Source organism: Zophobas morio, unplaced genomic scaffold (assembly GCF_036711695.1).
Source record: "Zophobas morio isolate AGI-343-1 ecotype UQ-CSIRO unplaced genomic scaffold, CSIRO_AGI_Zmor_V1 ptg000017l, whole genome shotgun sequence".
NCBI lineage: Eukaryota > Metazoa > Arthropoda > Insecta > Coleoptera > Tenebrionidae > Zophobas > Zophobas morio.
This window is the reverse complement of record NW_026972122.1, coordinates 14,036,228-14,060,300: the sequence shown is the minus strand read 5'-3', so window position 1 is coordinate 14,060,300 and position 24,073 is coordinate 14,036,228. Positions and strand designations below refer to the sequence as shown.

The following is a 24,073-nucleotide window of genomic DNA, read 5'->3' as shown; positions in this document are numbered from 1 at the left end:
TCCGCGACAGCATACGTCAATCTTTTAAGGTCGACTCAGTATAACCTTTTTTATGGTAATCAATTTTTTTCTAAAATAATCTAATATAAAATTCTGGTGTCACAGTGTTTGTAACCAATCTCCTCCGAAACGCCTTGACCGATTTTTATGAAATTTTTTGTGTATATTCGGTAGGTCTAGTAAACTATTTTTTAAACCCCTAAGTGATAAGGGTGACCCACCAAACTTTTTTTATTTTTTAGACAACATTTTTTATTTTTATTTTTTTTAAGATTTGGCGTCAAAAAATACATATAACCCTAAATTTTGACCCTTCTACCACCAACCCCCATTTTTTAATAACGATATGAGTATCTTTGCTTTCGTCCACAGATGCGCAATAGGGTTGCAGGTTGCAAGATGGCTGTTGAATATAATCATTGTCGTACGATAAATTTTTATGTATGTATTTATTTTAATTTAATTTTTTATTTAACTATGTACCAAAATATTCATTAGAAATGCCAAAACAACGTTTGCCGGGTCGGCTAGTTTCTAATATTGTATATATTTTAATTATATGTCTTCAGGTAATTATTGTATTTTATTTTTTTAATTCAATGTTTCAGGTAGAATGATTTTAATAAAACGTTAGCGCAAATTGTAATCTACTCATTCTTTACTCATTATACTCGTATTTTTAAATATTTTTATTTCGCTGTTCATTAGGGGCCCCACAGTGTTGTGGAACACAGGCCCGCAGTTTGATTGTTACGCCACTGAGTGGTCGTTCAGGTGCGGGTTTGCAAAATAGTTCAGTTTACCACGGTATTGGATTGATTTTCTTAAAACCGTTTGTTTCTTCAATGGAAATTTTAGTTTGTTAGGTAATCCTTTTCTCCACAACCATTAGTGAATTCAATAATTCCAAAATCATTTTTAATAATAGAAAATAAAAATTCTCACTGTTGAAGTAGAATATTTATTCTGAAACACTTGCTTCTTAGTATTTTCATTCTACAATTATTCAGTGACAGAATATTCGTTCTATAATTATGTTCAACGAAATACATAGGTACGTAGATTGCCATGAATTTCAAAACGGTCACTGTCAGATTAAGTGCGGCGTCCTACTTGTTTCGAGAGCAAATTTTAATTTAATTGTTAAAAATGAGTGAACAATCGAGTGAATCAGACGTGGAATTTGATAATATTCCACCTGAAATTATAAATTATGTAAATAATATAATCCAGAACCTTCTGTCACAAAAATGGAGAAATGAATAAAAAAAGTATGATGCACTCTTTAGAAACTGGCAACAAGAAAAGAAAACTGATTCCTTTTGCGAAAATGTTTTAATTACATTTTTTGGTGGTTTGTCAAAAAAATGGAAATCATCCACTCTCTGGAAATATATTCAATACTAATGCAGCGATAATTGTGAAACACGATATCGATCTTTCAAGGTACAAAAAATTAAAATCTTTCTTAAAACGCTCTTGTGATAACTATGTAATAATAATAATAATAATAATAATAATAATACTTTATTTGTCCAACAGAGCAATAGTTCCATTTACAGGACAAATAATTCCCAAACTTAAAATATAATTAACATTTAACTAGATAACTAACTAACACCATATTCGTAAGTACTTAATAATAAAATTAATCAAATTGAATGCAACTAAACATAAATTTCATTCACAGTTTGTAACAGTTTCCTTAATGTACAAAAAAATATATCACAAGCTGCATCTCTATCGATTCGATTCAGGTATGTGCAGATAATATACAATGGAGCTTTTCTTCCGATGTTGGTCCTCGGTGTATTACAATATAGCGTTGTAGCATATCGGCTATTTATTCTGGGTACAAAGAAAAATAGTTTGCTGAGTAGATCACTACAATCAATAATATTATTTAAAATTTTGTATAGAAAAACAAGTGCGCTACCAATACGTCTACAATACAGTGATTTAAACTGGAATCTTTCAAGTAAATATCCGTTCGAACAGTTCCTCACTGGCCATCTTCTCTCATCCTTATAAAACAAATATTTTAAAAACCTACGCTGAACATTTTCAAGCACTGTTATTTGGTAGTTATAGTAAGGAAACCATGCCAACGAACAATACTCCAATCTAGTTCTAACCAGCGAATAATACAGAGTTTTTAAAATAGAAATATTACTGAATTCTTTACAATTCCTAATAATAAACCCGAGCATCTTACCTGCTTTACTTGTTATGTTATTTATTTGCTCACGAAAGGAAAATTGCGAATCATAACAGACTCCTAGGTCCTTTACAGTCAACATTCTTTGCATAATCATGCCATCAATACCGTAATCATATCGAAAGGGTTGATAACATAAGCTGTACGTAACCACTTTACATTTTTCCTTATTTAAGGGTAAACCATTTAACGAACACCAGGATTGTATTTTGTCAATATCATTCTGCAACAACTGACAATCTTCAACACAATTAATTTTAAGATATAATTTTACATCATCAGCGAAAATAAGTATTTTGGAATTCTCAATCACATCAACAACATCGTTAATGTAGATCAGAAAGAACAAAGGCCCTAAGGTAGAGCCTTGTGGAACTCCAGATGTAGCCGTGTAACAGTCCGATTTAAAACCATTATATAGCACAAAATTTCTACGCCCAGATAAATAAGACGAAAAAAATTTAACCATCAAATCTGAGAAGCCTAGAGCTGATAATTTTCCTAACAGAATCCTATGATTAATTTTATCGAAAGCTTTTGAAATATCTGTGTATATTACATCAAGTTGTTTTTTTTCATCAAGTGTGTCAGCAATAGCCTGAGACATGCACGTTAGGTTGGTTAGTGTTGATCTTCCAGCAGTAAAACCATGCTGATATGTAGAAATGATATCTTTGATGTTAAAATACATTTGTTTATGCAATATATTTTCAAAAACCTTGGAAAAATTACATAAAATGGACACAGGACGATAGTTTCGAACATCCGCAAAATCACCAGATTTGAAAACTGGAGTTACTCTGGCATCCTTCCATATATCAGGAAAGCTGGCATTTTTAACACAGAGATTGAACAGATAACACAATGGTTTCAAGAGTGTAGTTGAACAGTCCTTTATAAAAAAAGAGGGTATCTGATCAACTCCAGAAACAGAGCTATTTTTCAGCTTATTAATCGCTTGATGAACATTATCCTCAGTAATTTGAATACTAAAACATAGATTCTTAATTTTGTTAATGTAATTCATGCCAAGAGGTGCTAGGTCATCAGCAGTCGAATTAAATGAAGAACAAAATAGTTTCGCAAACGCATCAACAATATCCTTCGGTTGATCATAACAGCAATCATCTAAGTACACTTTGTTAGGTATAGACGTACGACCTTTCTTCTCCTTTACAAAGGACCAAAAAAATTTTGGATCTGACAGAAGAGAACTTTGCACTCTGTTGATATAATCTTTGAAGTCTCTGCAAATGAGAGTTTTAACCGTTCTACGAACAGAAGAAAATTCATGATACCAACTGTCACAATGACTGCGTTTGTACTTCCTAAATAATTTTCGTTTTAGTTTGAGCATTCCTCTAAGTTCTTCAGAATACCAATTTGGATACTTATATTTTTTACTCTTCACCAACGGAACATGTCTATCTAATATGGAATACAACTGCTCGTAGAAATATCCGCATGCATCATTAGCTTCCCTAATCTGATATAGTGAATTCCAATTAAGATTTAACATATCAATATACAATAAGGAAAAATTCGCTCTCTTAAAATTGTAAATTTTTGACTCCGAACTTATTGGAAAATTAACATAAGATTGATGTTTCAGACCAATATTAATATTTAGTGCAGGATGATATCTATCTTCCGCCACCAGAGGACAAGTATCATGTGCTACAGCACACTCCCCTAAGCTAGTAAAAATTAAATCAAGAAAATGTTCGTCACTATTAGGTACACTATTAAATTGCGTCAAGTTCAATAACGCAGACATTTGAAGAAGTCCATTGGATTTCCTATCTATGGCATTACTGCAAAAACTAACTGCATTAAAATCCCCAATTAAAACTACGTTCGTATACTCCAGAGAAAAATTACCAAATGTTTCAAAAAATGACTCAAAATCTTCTATAGGAATAGCTGGGGGAACATAGACCACAAAAATGTAAACATGATCACCTTGATTACTTAACTTGCAACCAACGATATCTATTAAACAATACTTATCAAATTCAGACAAATCCAGACTTTTAACCTTAAATATATTATTAACAGCCAGAAGTACTCCCCCGCCTCTCTTACGCCCAGTCCTCTGAAAATCCCTGTCAGCACGAAAAACATTATAATTGGCCGGAAAACACTCACAATTATTAATGGACGGGTCAAGCCAAGTCTCAGTTATACAAATTACGTCAAACTCAGCACTAGTAACACCAGCATATATATCATTTACCTTAGATCTCATGCTACAAACATTTTGATAATATATGTATAAATTATTAATATTGTTAGACTCTAATTGCTATGTCATAAGCAAATCTCGTTTCAGTTTTTCTAAGGCTTTTAAGTATGTAGGACACCTAGTATCCCACGCTGCATGACCAGTATCTAAGGTTGTTTTATCTTTCTCCGCCGATTTGACACAGTTAATGCACTTTAAGTTAGCAGCAGTACAGTTTTTCACATTATGATCTCCAGAACATCTAGGACAACAAATTTTCTGAGTGCAAACGTAAGAAGAATGACCTAAACTGTTGCAATTAAAGCACCGATTAAGTTCAACAGCATCGAATGTATAACAATAATCATAGCCTACAAATAGACCACCAGAAGAAATTAAACGATCATAAGATATTTTGTCCACTTGTAAAATTGCCTGATAAACATCAGGTTTCTTCTTAGTGGGCCAAAATTTAAGAACTTTACAGACCGAATTTGGATCAAATATATCTGAATTAATTCTAATAACATGATCGAGAATTTCCTCTAAATCCTCCGAAGAGTATTTTTCAGTAATACCAACAATCTTAACCCTTGGATAAATACCTTTAACTTCCTTAATTATGTATGAATCTGCCAATTTCTCCTGAGCAATTTTCTTAAACCGCGAGTTATCTTCAGTCGATGAACACCCAACTAAAATTCCACCACGTTTGACAGTTTTTACCTGCGAAATATGAATACCTGATTCTGATGGTTTAATAGTGGAAGCAATATGCGATTTAGTTTGCTGAGAATTTTGTTCAACATTTTTCGGTTCAATAATTACTGCTGGCTTACTTTTATTCTTTATAATATCAGCATATTTAACTGGAGCACTGGCATCAGCATTTCCAACAGAACGTTTCGTAAAGTCATTTAAAAGATCCGTTTTTAGAACAGCAAAAGTATCTTTTAAACTACCTACCAAGTCATTAAATTTTTCCTGTAGAAAAGTATTAAGATTTTCCGAGTCCACACAAAAACATGTAGCTAAGAAATCGAAGATTTTTACAGAAGAAAATATCAACCAATTCTTAAAAAATGCACCGAATGAGATATATGTATTTAGCTACAAATAAATCTAAATCTAAGTATTAACCAAGTACATTTTAATGTTTTAGGAAAAAAATTAAAATGTACTTGGTTAATGCTTAGACTTAGATTTATGATTGTGGTTCTATTGCTTTTTGCTAGCTTTTTGTTATTATTATTATTATTTGTAGAAATTTAGTTCTAATTATGGATTATTAATTTAGATTTAATTAGTTTAAATTGTTTAATTTGATCATTACCTAGCTGACTCCTGTCTAGATTTTTATTTCGTTTTTATGTACAAATTGTTTAGTTAGTTATATTACCCTGTAAATCTAAGGTTAAGTGGAATATAGCCTATGGCTAGACTTCGCCTTTTATTTAATAAAGTCCTATTATTATTATTATTATTAAGGTAATAAAAATTATAATTTAAATAGCAATTTTAATAAAATGTTTTTTTTGGGTCGTTCTTGTCATTGGTATTTTGGGTGCATGTCTCAAGAATGAGCTTTACAACATTAAAGATTTGGGATCGGACTACTAATTGTAATTCCTAATACAAAAAATAGAGAACCAAAAGAGTTTAAAATCACAGGAGATTTTTATAATATTGTAAAGGAATATTGGGCTCTGAGACCTTGTGATGTTCCTTTTGATAATTTTTTTATTAATTTCCAAAAAAAAAAAAAATGTACACGACAAGTAATTGGAATTAACAAACTGGGGAATATGCCTAAATAAATTGCCACATTTCTGAATTTAGAAAATCCACAAGAATAAACAGGTCACTTTTTCCGCCGTGCCTCAGCGACTACGTTGGTAAAGTCAGGTGCGGATTACAGCATTAAAAAGGCATGCAAGCTGGAAACCTTCTCAAGGCTGCATTGAAAATTCTTTGCAAAATCGACTAAATGTAGCAAATCAATTAGTTTCTTCAATTACTGGGTCTAATTCGTCAGTAGATTTTCCCTCAATTTCCAATTCTTCCTGCTTCACTACTGTTGAATCTGTTAAGTCTACAAACCAATCTGTTTTGAAAAATATTACGGACAATATTTTCATTGCACCAATTTTTAATTTTACTAATTGCTCAAACACTATAAATATTAATATTAATTCAGTGTAATATAATTGTTGTGGTAGCTCAGCGGTTTATGGATAATAAGAGTAATACAAATTAAAAAGTATGGGTATCGGTTCTCGAAGGGGCGGCAATCTCGTCGAGGATGGTGGCGGCTCCTGGGACTCGGAGCGTCGTAGGGGATGACGGCGGCGGTGTATGTGACACAGGGGACCTGGACAGTGCGACCCTGGAGATGACGACGTCAGCGATGCGGCATAGGGGACCTGGACAGTGTGACCCTGGAGATGACGACGTCGAAGCGGCGCAGGAGACCGTAAAACAGTGCAGCCCTGGTGATGATCTCGAAGAGGCGCAGGGGGGCGTAAAACAGTACAGCCCTGGTGATGATCTCGAAGCGGCGCAGGGGACCGTAAAACAGTGCAGCCCTGGTGATGATCTCGAAGTAGCGCAGGGGACCGTAAAACAGTGCAGCCCTGGTGATCACCAGAAGGGGACCGAGACAGTGCAGCCCTTAAGGTGGAGATGGTGGAGTTCCATCTGCCTGAAAAGTGGCCACGCTGGCCTTTTTATAGGCAGAGTTGAGTTGCGTGGGAGTACCTGCGTAGTGACGCAGCTCAGGCGGGGTGCGTTCCAGTGGAGGTGAGCATGCTGCCGAGGACAGCGCCCTCGAGAGGGTACTAGCGGAGCGCTTTGGAAGCTCTGCTACATTGTTTAAATAAATAACTTGTTCTGCTCGGATTTAATTGTTTTTTATTTATACTTTCTGGTCGTGGAGAAAATACAGTCATGTATTGCAACATGAAAGGCCGAAACTATGTATTTTCTAATGAAAATAGATTCTTATCGAAAAACATGATTAGGCAGGTAGTAATTTTAAACCGAAAGTATGTGGGCAAATCCACAGTTGTAAATATTATCGGCCCCTGTCACGTGCTGCAAACCCGGTCCCAGATCAGTTGATTCAAATGAAAAGAATTATCTGTTACTCTTTTCATGCACTCTAGAGATGGCTCCAAAAATGCGTTACTCTTAATTACTTTATTACTAGTTTTACTGATGTCGTATAATCTTACAGAATTTGAAATACTTACACACTTCCTGTTTGAAACATGAAATGAAGTTGAAATTGTAGAAAACCAATCAATTTTATATTTTTTATCAATGGCACTGCTTGAACTACTCTCCGTTTATAAAAAAAAATAAAAAAAAATTTGTTTAAAGTAATCTATGAACGGGGGTGAAAGAAACCGAACCTTGATAATTTTACTAACTGTAAAAACCACATGGATTAGGGTTGTTTTCACATTCAGATCATTCTTGGAGTTAAACTGCGTAATGTACGCATTTATGATATTGAATTTAAATAGTTTGTGCGCACATTTGACGCATCTTTAATACAATGCAGCAACATGAAAATAAAAGACCGCGGGACGTGCAAAAGTACCACGATGAACGTAAATTCAACTGCTTCGATAATAAGTTCCAAGTAATTAATTATCGTTTTATTCTTTATTTGAAATGTTTTTAAATTATAATCCAAATTTTGAAAATTTCATATTATAAAAGTTGATTTTAAAATGACCTGAGATTCGAAGAAGAGCTGACCTGTTTATGCAGATTTCTAAATCATTTAAGTAAGTAGCTACTTCACCAAAATAGTTATAAAAGACTAGTATTTAAAAATATTTGTCAGCACCCGTTCAGTGTTAGTCGTGTCGTTCACTAGTTCAAATCGTGACTTTGTAGTATCCAAGAAATTTGTGGTGTTCTTCATCCATCTTAATTTCAAACTTGAAATGGAGAAAATCGTATCCCAAAAAGGTGGCATATTAGTACTTTTCGATGGGTATCAGTACAGAAAAGCAAAAGTCAATGGCGATTCGAGTACTTCCTGGAGATGTGTTCTAAGGAATTGCAGAGGAAGTATTAAGGAACTTGGTGATTTAATTGACATTGTTACGGAACACAATCACTCATTAAGTCCGGAACAAGGCGAAATTAAAAAAAAAACATTTCTCATATGAAGTAAAAAGTGAAAGAAATAGTAGAAAAACCAAAACAAATAATTGTAAATTCTACTGCCGGAATGATGTTGGATGCGGCAATCTTCCATCGTGTGAAGCTTCTGAAGGTATGACTGAACTGAGCAGGAAAGATTCACATGCAATTACATTTAGTAATCCAAGAACTGTAGAAGAATTCCGGATAGTGTAACTAAAATATCGCGAAACGAGGATTTTCTACTTTGGGATTCTGGCTGCGATGACAAGACACGAATGTTCATGTTTGCTACCAATGAAAATGTTCCATCTTTAAAGCAAAGCAGTCACTGGTTCGTCTACTAGAGTGCTTAAAAGACTGTTAAAAATTGCACCGGATTTAAATCCTTTAGTGTGATGTGTGACTATGAGAAGGCTTGTCAAAATGCAGTATCCATTGTATTTCCGTCAACAAACGTGTTGGGCTGTTTATTTCGTCTTGCATAGTGTTTATGGAGAAAAGTGCAAGAGTTTAACTTAGCTGCACAAAGCGATAAAAAATGTCGTAATGTAAAAATGCTAGCTTTAAGTTTTGTACCTTAGACTGATGTCATTACAATATTCGAAGAATTATGCAACATCTTCGGTGCGAAGATATTATTGATTATTGGGAAGATAATTTTATTGGACGGTTTAGAAGAAACAGGCGTAGTACATCTAAGTTCGCCATAGATGTGTGAAATGTACATCAACGCGTCATCCAGGATCTTCCTCGAACAAATAATTCTGTGGAAGTTTGGCACCGAGCTATTCAACAATCGATTCGATCCTTCACTATTTAAGTTCGTCATGTATTTTTTGAAAGAACAAGATAAAGTGGAAATAGATATCGAGCGTTTTAAAAAAGTAAATCGAAGACCACAAGACTCTAAAGCAAAATATGTACAGCTAAGGCGTAGGCTTAAGCAGTTGGTGCAAACATACAACGTGTCCCTTGATTATCTATAAAATATTGGGTTACACTTAACTTTGTAATTGTTATTATATGGTTATCTACATTTATAATAAAATTACATTGTATTGTTGGCTTGTTTTTTCAGTGTGTTCTACAATATTTTATCCAATATTCTTTAAATAAAAAAAAACTATATTATATAACTAATATCTTTTTTTTGTTTGCAAGTTTTCCAAGTGATAATTATTTATTCAATAAAATCTTGATTTGACAGCTCTAAGTAGCATTCGTTGCTTATGTTTTATAATATTAGGTATACCATTTGAATTATAAATTATCTTTTTGTAAGAATTACTTATTTACTAAATAATGTTCTATATTTTTCTAAAAACGGTGAATAGTCGGCAGTTGTACTTTGTGAAATAAAAATTAATAATAATTTCTTTTTCTATCTACAAAAATTTCATACCGGGCTAATTTGACGGGTCTGTTTTGTTGGGAGCTATTTTGTCACGGAGCAATTTTGTCGGGAGCTATACAGTCGATGAGCTATTTTGTCGGGGCCTTTTTGACGAGGCTATTTTATCGGGGCTATTTTGACGAGTCACGTACAATCTGCAGTTACGTTAACACTAATGTTTAGATATTAATATTATTTTTAATTTTGTTGATAACACATGCTTATATTACGGACCTTGACATAGAGTTTATTATAATCGTCATTGTTTAAGATAATTTTGACAATATATTTTTATATAAAGCGTCTAATGTTTAAAAATCAAATTAAATTGTAGTGCACTTTACACATAATGGTTTTCTTTGCGGCATTATTAGTTTCACTCATAGTGATTTGTTCTATTATATGGTTTGTTGTGCTACTAAACAAAAATAGAGAGTATTTTAAAAAAATCGCAGGACCACCTCCCGTTCCTTTCTTTGGTAATGTTTTTGAAGTTTCGTCCACAACAGGTAATATTTACCTGGCAAAAATTTTTGCTATGGCTATTAATGTTTGTTAAAGACCTATTAGATGTGACATTAAAATTTGTACGAGAATATGGAGGACTGTTCAAAATTTGCATGGGACCAATACGTAAAGTAATAGTGGTTTCTGACTACAAATTTTTGGAAGCAGTTTTGAGTAGCACGAAAATTCTAAACAAATCTTATGAATATAATAACCTAAGGCACTGGCTTGGAACTGGTTTGCTTACAAGTGACGGTAAACAGCTTTCTGAATTTGTAGACTTGTTTACTTTGAGATTAATGTAGGTCCCAAATGGAAAAAACGTCGAAGAGTCTTGACACCAGCTTTTCATTTTCAAATTTTAGAGCAATTTATCGATGTTTTCGAATCAAATGGAAATAAATTGATTAAAAAATTACGTAAAAAAATAGGAGAAAGGGGTGTTGATATTTACCCGTTTGTAACATTGTGTACATTAGATATCATTTGTGGTGAGTAAATTTACATCATGTGGCGGCTTCAGAACTGAATTAAATACTCTGATCTTTTTTAAGAAAGTGCAATGGGGACGTCAATAAATGCACAGTTTGATGATAATTCAGAATATGTTAGAAGTGTGAAAGCTATGTGCAAAATTATAATTGAACGCTTATTTAATATATTGCAATTGACAGATATTACATTTCCACTTACACAAAATTATTACATTCAAAAAAAGTCTTTAAATATATTACACACTCATACTAATAATGTCATAACAAGAAGACGCGAAGAATTACTTAACAAGAAAAAAACTAGTGCTCCGGTAAATGAACATGTCGTCAATGGTGTTGGTGATTATGAGATTTCTACATATAAAAATAAAAAGGCGTTTTTAGACTTACTTTTGGAAGCTACAGTAGATGGAAGACCTTTGACACAAGAAGAAATACGAGAGGAAGTTGATACATTTATGTTTGAGGTAGGTGTTTACTGACTTCCTAATACCAGCTGCTTACTTGACAGGCGTAAAATACAGTAAAGTAATGTTAATTAAGATATTAGAATATAACCAACGAGTAGATAACTATAGGTATTTTGAAATAATAAATTTACTATTTCATACATTTAACTATGTACTGTTAAATACTCACCATCATCATTATAAAATATGTTTCTGATTTTAGGGTCATGATACTACAGCGTCTGCAATTAGCTTTGCATTGTATTGTTTGGCAAATAATGCTGATGCACAGGTACGTACCCAAATATAGTGTAAGCGGATTATTTATGTGGGTACAGCACGCAACAGCATTTAAATTATAAATTATTTTAGAAAAAAGCATATGAAGAACAATTAACATTATTCGGTGAAAATAAAAGTCCTCATATGTCGTATGCAGCTTTGCAAAGTATGAAATATTTGGAAATGGTTATTAAAGAAACTTTGAGATTGTACCCATCGGTACCTTTCTATAGCAGAGAAACAGATGAAGAAGTTGAGATCAGTACAAAAATCGACGTTGGTGTATAATTTATATATAAATTTTAAAATAAATTTTAGATGGTATTTCCATACCAAAAGGAGTTCCAATTATAATTTTTGCTTATGGGATTCACAGAGATCCAACACACTTTAAGGATCCAGAGAAGTTTAATCCAAGCAGATTTGAAGAAATTGATGGCAAGCATCCTTATTCCTACATTCCTTTCAGTGCAGGTCCAAGAAACTGTATTGGTTTGTACCTTCGCAACAAATTTTTTTAAATTCTATATTTATAACTTTGTAGGACAAAAATTTGCAATGCTGGAAATGAAAAGTACAATTTCAAAAATTCTTCGGCATTTTGAATTGCAACCAGCATCGCCAGAATGTCGGCCACAGTTAGCAGCGGAGGCAGTTTTAAAGTCTACAAATGGAATTAAAATTAGTCTGTGTTTAAGGCAGTAATTTTAGTGTATCATACATTTTTATAATTGTTATACCGCAAGATCGAAAATGAAATTAGTCAAAGTTGACCGTGCACGATAAGCGGTTTGTTGTAATTTAAATTTTTTTACTAAATGTCAAATTGACATTTTAAAATTAGAATTATGACACCTACTTTTAAAATACATAAAAATGAATCAAAATCGCCGTTTTCCAATTTTGTCCCATTTCTGAAGTAAGATTCTAACAAAAAAGCTTTAATTTCCTTTGATAACATTGCAAATTGCTTTTGTCAACCTTTTGTCGACGTGAAGTTTAATAAAAAATTATTTTAAACTAAGACAAACCATCTCTCTGAATATTCATAAATTTTACAATAATATAAAGCTAAATTTTATAAACAATTGTATGAAAACTAGAAGAAGAAATGAAGTGGAGAATAAAACAACTGTTCTTTAAATGATTAAACACTTAAGGCTACATCGGAGGGACCGCAAAATACGGGCGCAAACGGACATACCGCCGTGTCACTTTTTAAACTTATTATTGAACTTGAAGAACAGCCTGAGGTGGCAATTAGTAGAAAATAGAATATTCTAACGCGCGCAGTAGAGAATTTAAAGAAAAAAATAATTTCCTCCAAAATAATTAAAATAATAAAAGCAGAACTGTTCACTACTGCAGTAAAAGTACTTGAAATAATGCTTTAAGTATTTTTTACCTAGTTTTACATTTAGGTACTTAGTACTTGATACTTGGGGTATTTGTAAAATGTACTTGAGTTTAGTACTTGATCTTGCCAAGTACTTTACTTCAAGTATTTCACCTAGTATTTTAAATACTTTTCATATCTCGACGTACTGAACTATGAAAGTAGATACTTCCAATACTTTAGTCTCTAGTTTACGAAGTTTTCATATCTCAAAACACGTAAAGTCTGTTAAATACTTGAAATTATTAATTCAATTATTTGTTTAGATGTATCTTTACAGTAAAATGGTGTTTGTTTCCTGTGAGGTTATATTTTGACCTGTGATTGTGGATTTCTTATCCACAATACGACGTATATTTCTTAGGTACTTGTAATATGTATAAAGTTGCGCTAGAAATATATGAATTTTATGGACTGATCTGGAACGTAACTTTGCGGGTAGTTTACAGCATGGACGAATGAAAATTGTATATTCTTTCCTCCATGGTTTGCAGTACCCCAAAGTGGATCGGGTACGTTGCCGTACTTCCTAATGTGCTGTGTCGGATTTGAAAATATTTGAGAAATGATTCAGCACTCGTTCAGAAAGATCTTTTTCTTTCATTAGTTTATTAACCCCGCCGTGTATCTCTCAGTAACAAGCCTAATCAGGACGGAGAACTCGGCAGGGGATTAACTCTTTTGCAATAGCAATAGCTGTTGACAAGTACGGACCTTCACATTCTTCCTCCTAGAATTTAAACACAATTTTTATATTGGTATTTTGCAGTTTAATTTTCTTTATCACGTTAGACACTTGTATATTATCAATTTTTCTTTTTTTGTTTATACATTTTTCAGGCATCTAAACTTAGTTTGCTATTACTACTTATATTTTTCACATTACACTTTTTTCAAATAATTTGATAAATTTCATGTATTATTTCAACAACATTTTAAAAATATGTGACTACAGAAAGACAATGATTTTAAAAATCATACTAATTAGTGTCATTTACCTTTTTCATGCAGATTTTATTTATTATCATACAACAACTTTACGTATTACAGTGCATTTCTTATTACATAAACCCAACGTTGTTCCCCCTAGCTACGACCTTGTCGAGGGGTTATGAAATATCGAGAAAATATGAAAGTACCAAATTGCCGGAACTCCATCACTGTACGTTATCCTCGATAAGAAAAACAACAAATTTTTATGTTTATACATCGGAAGAATGTCACGTAGAAATGAGTTTGATTTGAATGAGTTCGTCCTCTCAAAACAGAGAATCAAAATTATTAAGTAGTAAGCTACAAACGACAAAATGTTCTGAATATCATTATAATAATTCTTATTAAATAAAGACGTTTGTATTTTTACAATTTCGGGAAAATGGGCTGACTCGTTCTTAATTTGATCAATAAAAAATATGAATGCTGAGGTGAATCACAAGTAAAAATTCATCATATTTTGCACATTTTGGGTAGAATTTATTTGGCAAGATTTTGAGATGACGTCATCAATTGTTTGAAGGGAATAGACAGATTTATTTTGAATAACAATTTACCATGGTTACAGTGACTTTAAAACGGCTGCAAGATTTCAAAGCATTCATTTTTGCAATTCTTGATTTATTTAATAAAATAAATTGACTGATTTATTAATTTTTTTGAGTCACCCTGTATAAGCAGATCCAAAAAATCTGAAGAATGATAAATCACAAGTACATATCATCATATTTTGTAGATTTTAGATAGGATTTACTTCGGCAAAATTTTGAGATGACGTAATAAATTTTTTGGGGTTGATGAACAGATATATTTTGATTGGAATCTTGGAGATGTTTTAAAGTTACCATGCTTAGGATAACTTTAAAACATTTCCAAGATTTCAAAGCATTCGGTGTTATAGTTCCTGATTAAATCAATAAAATAAATTCAAGCATTCATTATATTTTGAGTCACCCTATATAAGCAGATCCAAAAAATCTGAAGATTGATAAATCACAAGTACATATCATCATATTTTGTAGATTTTACATAGGATTTATTCGTCAAAATTTTGAGCTGACGTCATCAATTTTTTGGAGGCGATAAATAAATGTATTTTGATTAAAAATTTATCATGTTCAACATAACTTTACAACATCTGCAAGATTTCAAAGCATTCAAAGTGTTGTTTTATAATTTTGAAATTTTTTCAAAAAATCTGGATATTTCGGATACAAACTCAATATAGAGTTATAAGCTGCAGGTCCTAAAACCTATTTACTATGTACAATTTTGAAGTAACGTCATCACAATATTGATGGGGATGATTAGACAAATTTTGGTTAGCGTTTTACCATCTACAAGACATTCCTAATATAAATACAAAATTTGACAACAATCGGCTCACTACGTTCGGAGATTATGTGTCTAATAAAAATCCGGCAAAGCAGACAGACGGAAACGGTAGATCTATTTCTTCGTACTGTGGGTGTCATGAAAGGTCGAGAAAATGTAAAAGTCGAGAGTCGGCCGATGGATTCGCTTAAAAGATAATATATACTTAGTATACAAAAGTACTTGACATCAAAGAAAGCAAAAGTGACTTATGGAATTGCAATATTATCCTGGACTGGAGGAGACTCTACATTCAGCACGCCGACCAAAACTGTCTGGTTTGGAGGAACTCCAAAAGAGATTGCGTTCTGTGAATAGTTACTTCAGAAAAACGAGGAAGATCCACATTTTTATTTCCAAAATTTCTTTCGCTTACGCTCGAGAAGTAAAAAACATTTAATATTTTTATTAATTTCAACATAAATTCGAATATTACATAAGCATAGACACTAACTCTGATATTTAATAAATTAATATCAGCTTTATTAATTTCGTTGATAACACACCATTATATTGTGGGCCTTGACCTACAGTTTATGGTAATCGTCATTGTTTGGGATAATTTTGACAATATATTTTTATATAAAGCTGCTACTGTTTAAAAATCAAATCAGATTAAAGTACACCTCACATAATGGTTTCCTTTGGGGCATTATTAGTTTCACTCCTAGTGATTTGTTGTATTATATGGTTTATTGTGCTAATAAACAAAAATAAAGGGTATTTTAAAAAAATCGCAGGACCACCGCCCGTTCCTTTCTTTGGTAATGTTTTTGAAATTTCATCCACAGCAGGTAATATTTACGTGGCGAATAATTTTTCCTATGACTTTTATTGGTTGTTTGCAGATGTGTTGAATGTTTTACTAAAATATACAAGAATATATGGAGGAGTGTTCAAAATTTGCCTAGGCCCAATACGTAAATTGCTAATAATTTCGGATTACAAATTTTTGGAGGTAGTTTTGGGTAGCACGAAAATTCTGAACAAATCGGATGAATATGATTATCTGAAGCATTGGCTAGGAACAGGCTTACTTACAAGTGACGGTAAACAGATTATAACGATTTTGTAGAATTCTTTATTTTGAGATAAATGTAGGTCCAAAGTGGAAAAAACATCGAAGGGTCTTGACACCAGCTTTTCATTTTCAAATTTTAGAGCAATTTATCGACGTTTTCGAATCAAATGGAAATAAATTAATTAAAAAATTACGTAACAAAATAGGTGAAAATAGTGTCGATATTTACCCATTTGTGACGTTGTGTACATTAGATATAATTTGTGGTAAGTAAATTTGCGCCATGACGTGGCTTAAGAATTTAATTAAGTAATTTGATCTTTTTTGAGAAAGTGCAATGGGGACGTCAGTAAATGCACAGTTTGATGATAATTCAGAATATGTTAGAAGTGTGAAAGCTATGTGCAAAATTGTAATGGAACGCTCATTCCACTTACTGCAATTGACGGATGTTACATTTCCACTTACACAAAATTATTACATTCAAAAAAAGGCTTTAAATGTATTACACACTCATACTAATAATGTGATAAGAAGAAGACGCGAAGAATTACTTAGCAAGAAAAAAAATAGTGCTCCGGTTAATGAACATATCGTCAATGGTGTTGACGATTATGAGATTACAACATACAAAAACAAAAAGGCATTTTTAGACCTACTTTTGGAAGCCACAGTAGATGGAAGACCACTTACACAAGAAGAAATACGAGAGGAAGTTGATACATTTATGTTTGAGGTACGTGTTTACTGATATCCTAATACCAGTTGCTTACTTAACCGCTGTTGTTTTTTATTTTAGGGTCATGATACTACAGCGTCTGCAATTAGCTTTGCATTGTATTGTTTGGCAAATAATGCTGATGTACAGGTACGTACCCAAATATAGTCTTAGCGGATTATTTATGTGGGTACAGCACGCCACAGCATTTAAATTATAAATTATTTTAGAAAAAAGCATATGAAGAACAATTAACATTATTCGGTGAACATAAAAGTCCTCATATATCGTATGCAGCTTTGCAAAGTATGAAATATTTGGAAATGGTTATTAAAGAAACTTTGAGACTGTACCCATCGGTACCTTTCTATGGCAGAGAAACAGACGAAGAAATTGAGCTCAGTATGAAAATTTAGATTTGTGTATAATTCATATATATTATATTTTTAAATATATTTTAGATGGTATTTCTATACCAAAAGGAGTTCCAATTATGATTTTTGCCTTTGGAATTCAGAGAGATCCAACACACTTTAAGGATCCAGAGAAGTTTAATCCAAGCAGATTTGAAGAAATTGATGGCAAGCATCCTTATTCCTACATTCCTTTCAGTGCAGGTCCAAGAAACTGTATTGGTTTGTACCTTTCGTAACAAACTTTTTAAATTCTATATTTATAACTTTATAGGACAAAAATTTGCAATGCTGGAAATGAAAAGTACGATTTCCAAAATTCTTCGGCATTTTGAATTGCAACCAGCATCGCCTGAATTTCAACCACAGCTAGCAGCAGAAGCAGTTTTAAAGTCTGCAAATGGAGTTAAAATTAGTCTGTGTCTAAGGCAGTGATTTTATTGTATCGTGTATTTTTATATCCATAAATTTAACGATAATGTAGAACCAATATTTTATAATCACTGATATGAAAACAAACAAAAAAAAATGAAAGGGAGAATAAAACAGTTGCGTGTTTAAGCAGAAAGCATTTAAGTGTTGAAAACTATAATTATATAAGACATTGATATGATATAAGATGATGCAGGTGCTCCAACGATTTATTGGCGGAAGACTGCGCATTAGGGCTTATTTAAGGTTCTAGTTTAATTTAAATAACATTTATTTTACTATTGTAAATTTCGGAGATGACGTCACTTCATTGTGGTGGGGATGATCACATAAATTTTGGTTAGCGCTAGCGTTTTACCATTTACATGAAATTCTTAACATACATACAAAAAAAATCGGTCCAGTAGTTTCGGAGATTATTTGTTTAGTAAACATAATAAAAATAGACACAGACAGACAGACAGACAGAAAGGGAAGACCACTTTTTCGTACTCGAGGGGTCATGAAACGTCGAGAAAACATGAAAGTTGCCATTCATCCAATGAACCTTATTATTAATAGCTTACGCTCTGGAAGCAAAAATATGTCAAAATGTAACATAAAACCATGAAATCGAATTCTGCAAAATTAAGACTTGACTGCATAAAAATCGCTAAATTCTACTTTTACGGTGTCCCAGTTAATAATCCGCAGCCTTATATCTTGAGAAAGGATAGAGATATTGAAATTTTGTAAATATCTTGAGAAAAGTCTTAGCTCTGGTAACTTGTTTTTTTTTTCTCTCGTAAAGTATTCAAATTTGTAAAAATACATAGGGTGTCCTTAAAAAATGCTAATATGGTGTGTAAACCATTAAATAAAACAACTTGTCTACTTTTCAACAATCGACGGTGAAAATAAAAGGATTCGTTGGATCACTAATAAATAGTATTTAACATTACTAGCATGGTAAAAGGGTTTTTTACTGGCGGACAGAAGGATATGACTGGCGAGCCGCCGGCGAGCTACTCACCTTCTGGAGCCAGTAAAAACCCGTTACCTTGCGTGTATTGTTCAATATTTTATTTATTTCTTACTTGTAAATAACTATTATAAACTATTAAAAACTTTAGAAGGTCCAATATTTGAAGAAACATCGTATGAGCTTTAGACGTATTGGAAACGCACGTCAGCATGGTACTTATCATAGCAATTATTGCGTTGTCTAGTTCTGTCATTTAGATTTTTCGATTTATCGTTTTCGATGTATTGAAATGAGTGTGGCGGAAGGTATATTACTGAGGAAACAGCAATTGTGAGTAAAAATTTGCCTGAATCAATTTTGGCTGTCATTTTAACTTATAATAGTTTAAAATGTTTAAAATACCTGGCTGTATGAGCACGAGCAGGGCTGTAAAAATTTGACTGGCTAGCCTGTAAAAATTTTACTATAGCCTATAGCCTATAGCTATAGCCAGTTAAGTGACATTTTCATGTTGAATACAGTGACTTGGTAAATTGATGTTTACAAGTGAGTAACAAATAAAAGCTGTTACATCATTTTAATTCCCTGGAAGGCAATTCATTTAAAATGTGCGACAAAATTGTGCTACTTGTACCTTCTAATAGCTTATTTTGCGAGAAAACTGGATTTTTCAGAGGCTCGGTAGTGCCGTTCGCAAAGTATAAAAACAACAGTTATGCAGAAAGAGAGACAGAAAGTTGATTTAAGTTATAAATTAAAGAATTAGTGAAAGTGTTCTCATTTTATCTTTACACTGTTCCACCTTCTGGCTATTTCCAATAATTTAAATTATAGCTTTTTTGTAGAATGTTTTTGTATCAAATTTTGAAAAACCCCGAAATTCTAAAAATGTTCTTTAAATGTTCAACACTAAAGTGTCGTTCAAAATTTCTGACAATTTTTTTAGCAGAACGTACCCACAATCAAGACAGTTATCAACTGAACGGGTTTTAAAAACAATCTACCCTGTTACAATAGTACATTATAGAAGATGTGGTGTGTGACATTTTATATAGACTTGCAATATTTTACACCTGCAAAAATACATAAATAATATTTTTAAACTTAATTCATTTGGTTGCTAAATAAATTGTAATTGTCGCACATCGACAAAAAAATTATCTTGGATGTTATTAAAATTAATATTATATTATTAAAAATAACAACTACGCATAATTTAATATTTACAAGTGACAGTGACTCGTTCTTACATAATGTTTTGATATCTCTTTGTCGCAGTTTTTACCGATAATAATACATTCGCACTCAATATATAATATTTTCGATTAAATTCAGCTTGGTGGGGATTTTTTATCTCATAAAATACACACGTAGTTATATTTTGGGTTTATCACTAAAATTTCAGTTTCTTATGCGTGGCTTATCTACAACAGATTACTGGTGTTAACTCTATTTGTATTAAAATGGTAACAATAGTGGAAGTGTTTATTTCCGTAATAATAGGAAGCTTGTTAATACTGTATTATCGTCTGAAGAACAAAAACAATGATTTTTACAAAAATTTTCCTGGACCTCCTCCATTGCCAATATTTGGCAATACGTTGGAATTTAAATCTACAACAGGTAAGCAATAAGGTAAATAATTGTTTCCACATAAAACGCCACACTTAAAAATGTTGATATGTATGTTCCGAAAATAGTTAGCTTTAGCAGAAACACCGAATCAGAGCATGCTCGTTGTCGTATTGAACGTTGAACATTACGTTATGAAAATTCTTATCTGCACCTGATACCTACCCAAGCAAGACAAACTGTAAGAGTAATACAACAAAATCTAACAAGGTTATATTGTTGTTATTTTAATGTTTTGCAACAAAGTAATAACAAAGTTTGCAAGACGTTACAAAACAATTTTGTATTACAGTTATATAACATCAGCATAATAATAATGTTATATAACAACTACTTATATAAGAAAATGAGAACAGAATTTGTTGCTGTGATATAACAGTGTTATAGTGTATTAAACTACCCCCTACGTTTTTCAGATTTTCTGTATCCAGGGCCTTCACTTGTGTCAAATTTAAAAAATCATAGGGTGTAATATTGTTCCTCTTGTATAATACAATAACAGTTAACGCTCTTATATAGTAGCCACAAATTATGTTTATCATTTTTTTATATAATGTTCTGATTGTTACGATTTTTTTCTTGATGAATTGACCTTTGTTTTCAATAAATGTTTGACAGCTCATATCTTTTAGATACTTGGAAACAAGCTAAAGTCTGCGCGATTAATAATTCTGATGATGCTGCAAATATTCGAAATTACAGGTCAATCTTGTAATAGCATTTTGTGGTATAAGTGAATAAAAGTGAATTTTATCCAACGAAAAAACAGTTTAGCACACGAGGCGAAGCTGGGCTTTCAACTGATAAAAGATGATATGATTAATAAAATGGTAATCATAATAGCCTTTGTCATGACATCAAAAAAACGTTGTAAACAATAACTGCGATTTTTTTTCGATCAAAATGCAAAACAAAGATCCGCAAGAAATTCGTGATGCTGTTGAAGCTGCTGTACTGAATTTGTTGCCTCCTACTAGTAAATTAAATTTGTTTATGTACTTCTCTCCATAGGAAGCAAATATTCTAATTCTCGCCCTAGAGAGCAAATGTTCTATTTCTCTCCCTAGAGAGCAAATGTTCTATTTCTCTCCTGATTTTACGGTCTAAATTTCTATACGGTGTAATTAAAAGTTAAAACTGAACATTATTTTAAATGTGCTTCTATGGCAATAGCAATAACAACAAGAATGTAATTAAGACAATATCAGCTTCATCAATCTACACTATTTATCATATTTTAGTTTTATTGCCAGGACTCATTGCTATGTAGTATTTAAAAAAAATGCATTGATTTTAAAATTTCGTTGGAAGGCTATTTATGTAGAGGTTTTTTATATTTTTCCTGCCTTCCGTATGAGAATGTTTCGGAGTTTAGTAGCTTCAGATCTGTATTTGAAATCGTGTTTTGCTGACTTAAATTGAGGTTAGTTTGTTTTGGTAGATAGTAGAGATAGGTAGATCACAAATATTAAAAGATAAGGTACACGATTACCTCAGCAATGCTGAAAAGTCTTCTTTTGATGCATCTTTAGAATTTTATGCGGACGGAGACATTGTTTTAGTTTCTTTTTAATGTTTACACTTTATTTATTAGCGATTCTAAAGTATTAAGTTCTGCTGCTGGTTTTAGTTTTATTTATTATTTATTATTTTAATCGATATTTTTGAAGTTGTTTTATAATTATTGTTAATAATTAGTTTTTTTTTAGAGATTCTAGATATTTTTATGAAGCACACTAAAAATTACGGAGGAATAGTCAAATTCGACACTGGTCCATTAGACAAATCATTATTGGTTTCTGATTATGACTTTCTTGAATGTGTCCTGAGTTCCACGCGGCTTCTCAACAAGAGTGATGATTATAACTTTTTAGAACCGTGGTTAGGCACGGGTTTATTAACTAGTAAAGGTGTGTTGAATAATACGTTACTTATAAGAAAAATATATATTTAAATTATCCTCTTTCGTCAGGACCCAAATGGAGAAAACATAGACGAATCTTAACCCCCGCATTTCATTTTAAAATTTTGGAACAGTTTATAGATGTGTTTGAATCGGGTAGCGAGAAGCTGGTTACAAAATTAGAAAAGGAAGTTGGTAAAAGTAGTGTTGATATTTATCCACTTGTTACTCTTTGTACTCTGGATATAATTTGTGGTATATATAAATTAGAATGTCATAACACATTTTCATAACTAAATTTCTAGAAACCGCAATGGGAACTAAGATCAATGCTCAACAGAATGATGAATCCGATTATGTGCGAAGCGTCAAAGCAATGTGCAGAATAATTATTGAGAAATCATTTTCGTTAATTCAGATGTGTAAACTTACTTATCCATTAAGCCAAAATTATTACACAGAAAAAGATTCCATTAATATTTTGCACCGCCACACAAACAGTGTGATAACTAGCAGACGTAACGAACTAAAAGATCAATCTAATGATGAAAAAGACGAAGATAACATTGGAATTAAACGTAAACTAGCCTTTCTTGATTTGTTACTAGGCGCTACAGTTGACGGAAGACCACTTACTCAAGAAGAGATAAGGGAGGAAGTCGATACATTCATGTTTGAGGTAATTACTCTTTATATTTTAGCTATAAAATTTACTAGTTATATTTATTGTTGTGTTAGGGCCATGATACGACGGCTTCGGCAATAAGTTTTTCACTGTTTTGTTTAGCAAATCATCCTGAAGTTCAAGTAAATATGGTTTTAGTATTTTTTCATCATGTAAATTTAAAAATGATATTTATTTTAGTCCAAAGTTTTGAACGAACAAATAGATTTGTTTGGAGAAAACTTACATGTTTCTCCAACTCACGCAGACTTGCAGGGTATGAGATATTTGGAACAGGTAATTAAAGAAGCTATGAGAATGTACACAACTGTACCTTTCTATGGAAGAAAAACAAATGAACCTGTTGAATATAGTACGCATATACAAATTTCTATATTTCAGATTATACTTACTTTCTGTTCTAGAGGGCATAATAATTCCCAAAGATGTAACCATAAATATATTTGCTTACGGGATTCATAGGAACCCTATGTATTTTCCAGAGCCTGAAAAATTTAATCCAAGCCGATTTGACGATATCGATGGTAAAAAACCATACGCGTTCATACCGTTCAGCGCGGGACCTAGGAACTGCATTGGCAAGTTAGACAAAATTGACAATGAATAGTTAATAAAAGTTATGATGAAATTCCAGGTCAGAAGTTTGCTATGCTTGAAATGAAGAGTACAATCTCCAAAATCATAAGAAAATTTGAGTTAAAACCAGCAACACCGACTCACGTTTTAAAATTGGCCGCTGAAACAGTCTTAAAATCGGCCAACGGAATTAAAATTAGTGTAGCATTAAGAAAATAAATTTGAAAATATTAAATAA

General features: G+C 32.2%; 4 protein-coding genes across 5 annotated transcripts; 3 read left to right on the top strand and 1 right to left on the bottom strand.

The window, feature by feature from the left end:
- Positions 1-2,805: 2,805 nt before the first annotated feature.
- On the bottom strand, positions 2,806-4,466 carry LOC135129962 (uncharacterized). Its single transcript, XM_064057233.1, has 2 exons — positions 2,951-4,466; positions 2,806-2,870 (listed from the first exon to the last, which is right to left on the bottom strand). Exons 1-2 carry the CDS (start codon positions 4,464-4,466, stop codon positions 2,806-2,808), a joined length of 1,581 nt encoding a protein of 526 aa, XP_063913303.1.
- Positions 4,467-10,340: 5,874 nt separating this feature from the next.
- On the top strand, positions 10,341-12,612 carry LOC135130008 (cytochrome P450 4d1-like). Of its 2 annotated transcripts, XM_064057298.1 has the most exons (9): positions 10,353-10,401; positions 10,452-10,505; positions 10,558-10,758; positions 10,809-10,994; positions 11,058-11,464; positions 11,670-11,738; positions 11,819-11,990; positions 12,047-12,220; positions 12,273-12,611. In XM_064057298.1, exons 3-9 carry the CDS (start codon positions 10,617-10,619, stop codon positions 12,431-12,433), a joined length of 1,311 nt encoding a protein of 436 aa, XP_063913368.1. In that variant the 5' UTR covers positions 10,353-10,401; positions 10,452-10,505; positions 10,558-10,616; the 3' UTR covers positions 12,434-12,611. The 2 variants fall into 2 exon arrangements, with proteins under 2 accessions (XP_063913367.1, XP_063913368.1); XM_064057297.1 differs by having other exon boundaries at positions 10,341-10,505; positions 12,273-12,612.
- A 3,502-nt stretch (positions 12,613-16,114) lies between these two features.
- On the top strand, positions 16,115-18,129 carry LOC135130598 (cytochrome P450 4d2-like). Its single transcript, XM_064058003.1, has 8 exons — positions 16,115-16,285; positions 16,340-16,540; positions 16,593-16,778; positions 16,842-17,248; positions 17,312-17,380; positions 17,461-17,632; positions 17,692-17,865; positions 17,918-18,129. Exons 1-8 carry the CDS (start codon positions 16,126-16,128, stop codon positions 18,076-18,078), a joined length of 1,530 nt encoding a protein of 509 aa, XP_063914073.1. The 5' UTR covers positions 16,115-16,125; the 3' UTR covers positions 18,079-18,129.
- A 2,310-nt stretch (positions 18,130-20,439) lies between these two features.
- Positions 20,440-24,073, top strand: LOC135130599 (cytochrome P450 4c3-like). Its single transcript, XM_064058004.1, has 8 exons — positions 20,440-20,662; positions 22,381-22,581; positions 22,644-22,829; positions 22,880-23,253; positions 23,313-23,381; positions 23,440-23,611; positions 23,664-23,837; positions 23,894-24,073. The coding sequence occupies exons 1-8, from the start codon at positions 20,503-20,505 to the stop codon at positions 24,052-24,054; spliced, it is 1,497 nt and encodes a 498-aa protein (XP_063914074.1). The 5' UTR covers positions 20,440-20,502; the 3' UTR covers positions 24,055-24,073.

What these genes read in the sequence shown, in the direction of transcription:
- LOC135130008 (XM_064057297.1), top strand. Translation starts at nt 10,346, where the DNA reads ATGGTTTTCTTTGCGGCATTATTAGTTTCACTCATAGTGATTTGTTCT. An exon ending in CAAATAATGCTGATGCACAG is followed by an intron (nt 11,739 to 11,818) that starts GTACGTACCCAA and finishes AAATTATTTTAG; the next exon opens with AAAAAAGCATATGAAGAACA. An exon ending in AGATGAAGAAGTTGAGATCA is followed by an intron (nt 11,991 to 12,046) that starts GTACAAAAATCG and finishes AATAAATTTTAG; the next exon opens with ATGGTATTTCCATACCAAAA.
- LOC135130598 (XM_064058003.1), top strand. Translation starts at nt 16,126, where the DNA reads ATGGTTTCCTTTGGGGCATTATTAGTTTCACTCCTAGTGATTTGTTGT. An exon ending in CAAATAATGCTGATGTACAG is followed by an intron (nt 17,381 to 17,460) that starts GTACGTACCCAA and finishes AAATTATTTTAG; the next exon opens with AAAAAAGCATATGAAGAACA. An exon ending in AGACGAAGAAATTGAGCTCA is followed by an intron (nt 17,633 to 17,691) that starts GTATGAAAATTT and finishes AATATATTTTAG; the next exon opens with ATGGTATTTCTATACCAAAA.
- LOC135129962 (XM_064057233.1), bottom strand. Translation starts at nt 4,466, where the DNA reads ATGAGATCTAAGGTAAATGATATATATGCTGGTGTTACTAGTGCTGAG. An exon ending in TCGTCCTGTGTCCATTTTAT is followed by an intron (nt 2,871 to 2,950) that starts GTAATTTTTCCA and finishes TCTACATATCAG; the next exon opens with CATGGTTTTACTGCTGGAAG.
- LOC135130599 (XM_064058004.1), top strand. Translation starts at nt 20,503, where the DNA reads ATGGTAACAATAGTGGAAGTGTTTATTTCCGTAATAATAGGAAGCTTG. An exon ending in CAAATCATCCTGAAGTTCAA is followed by an intron (nt 23,382 to 23,439) that starts GTAAATATGGTT and finishes TATTTATTTTAG; the next exon opens with TCCAAAGTTTTGAACGAACA. An exon ending in AAATGAACCTGTTGAATATA is followed by an intron (nt 23,612 to 23,663) that starts GTACGCATATAC and finishes TTTCTGTTCTAG; the next exon opens with AGGGCATAATAATTCCCAAA.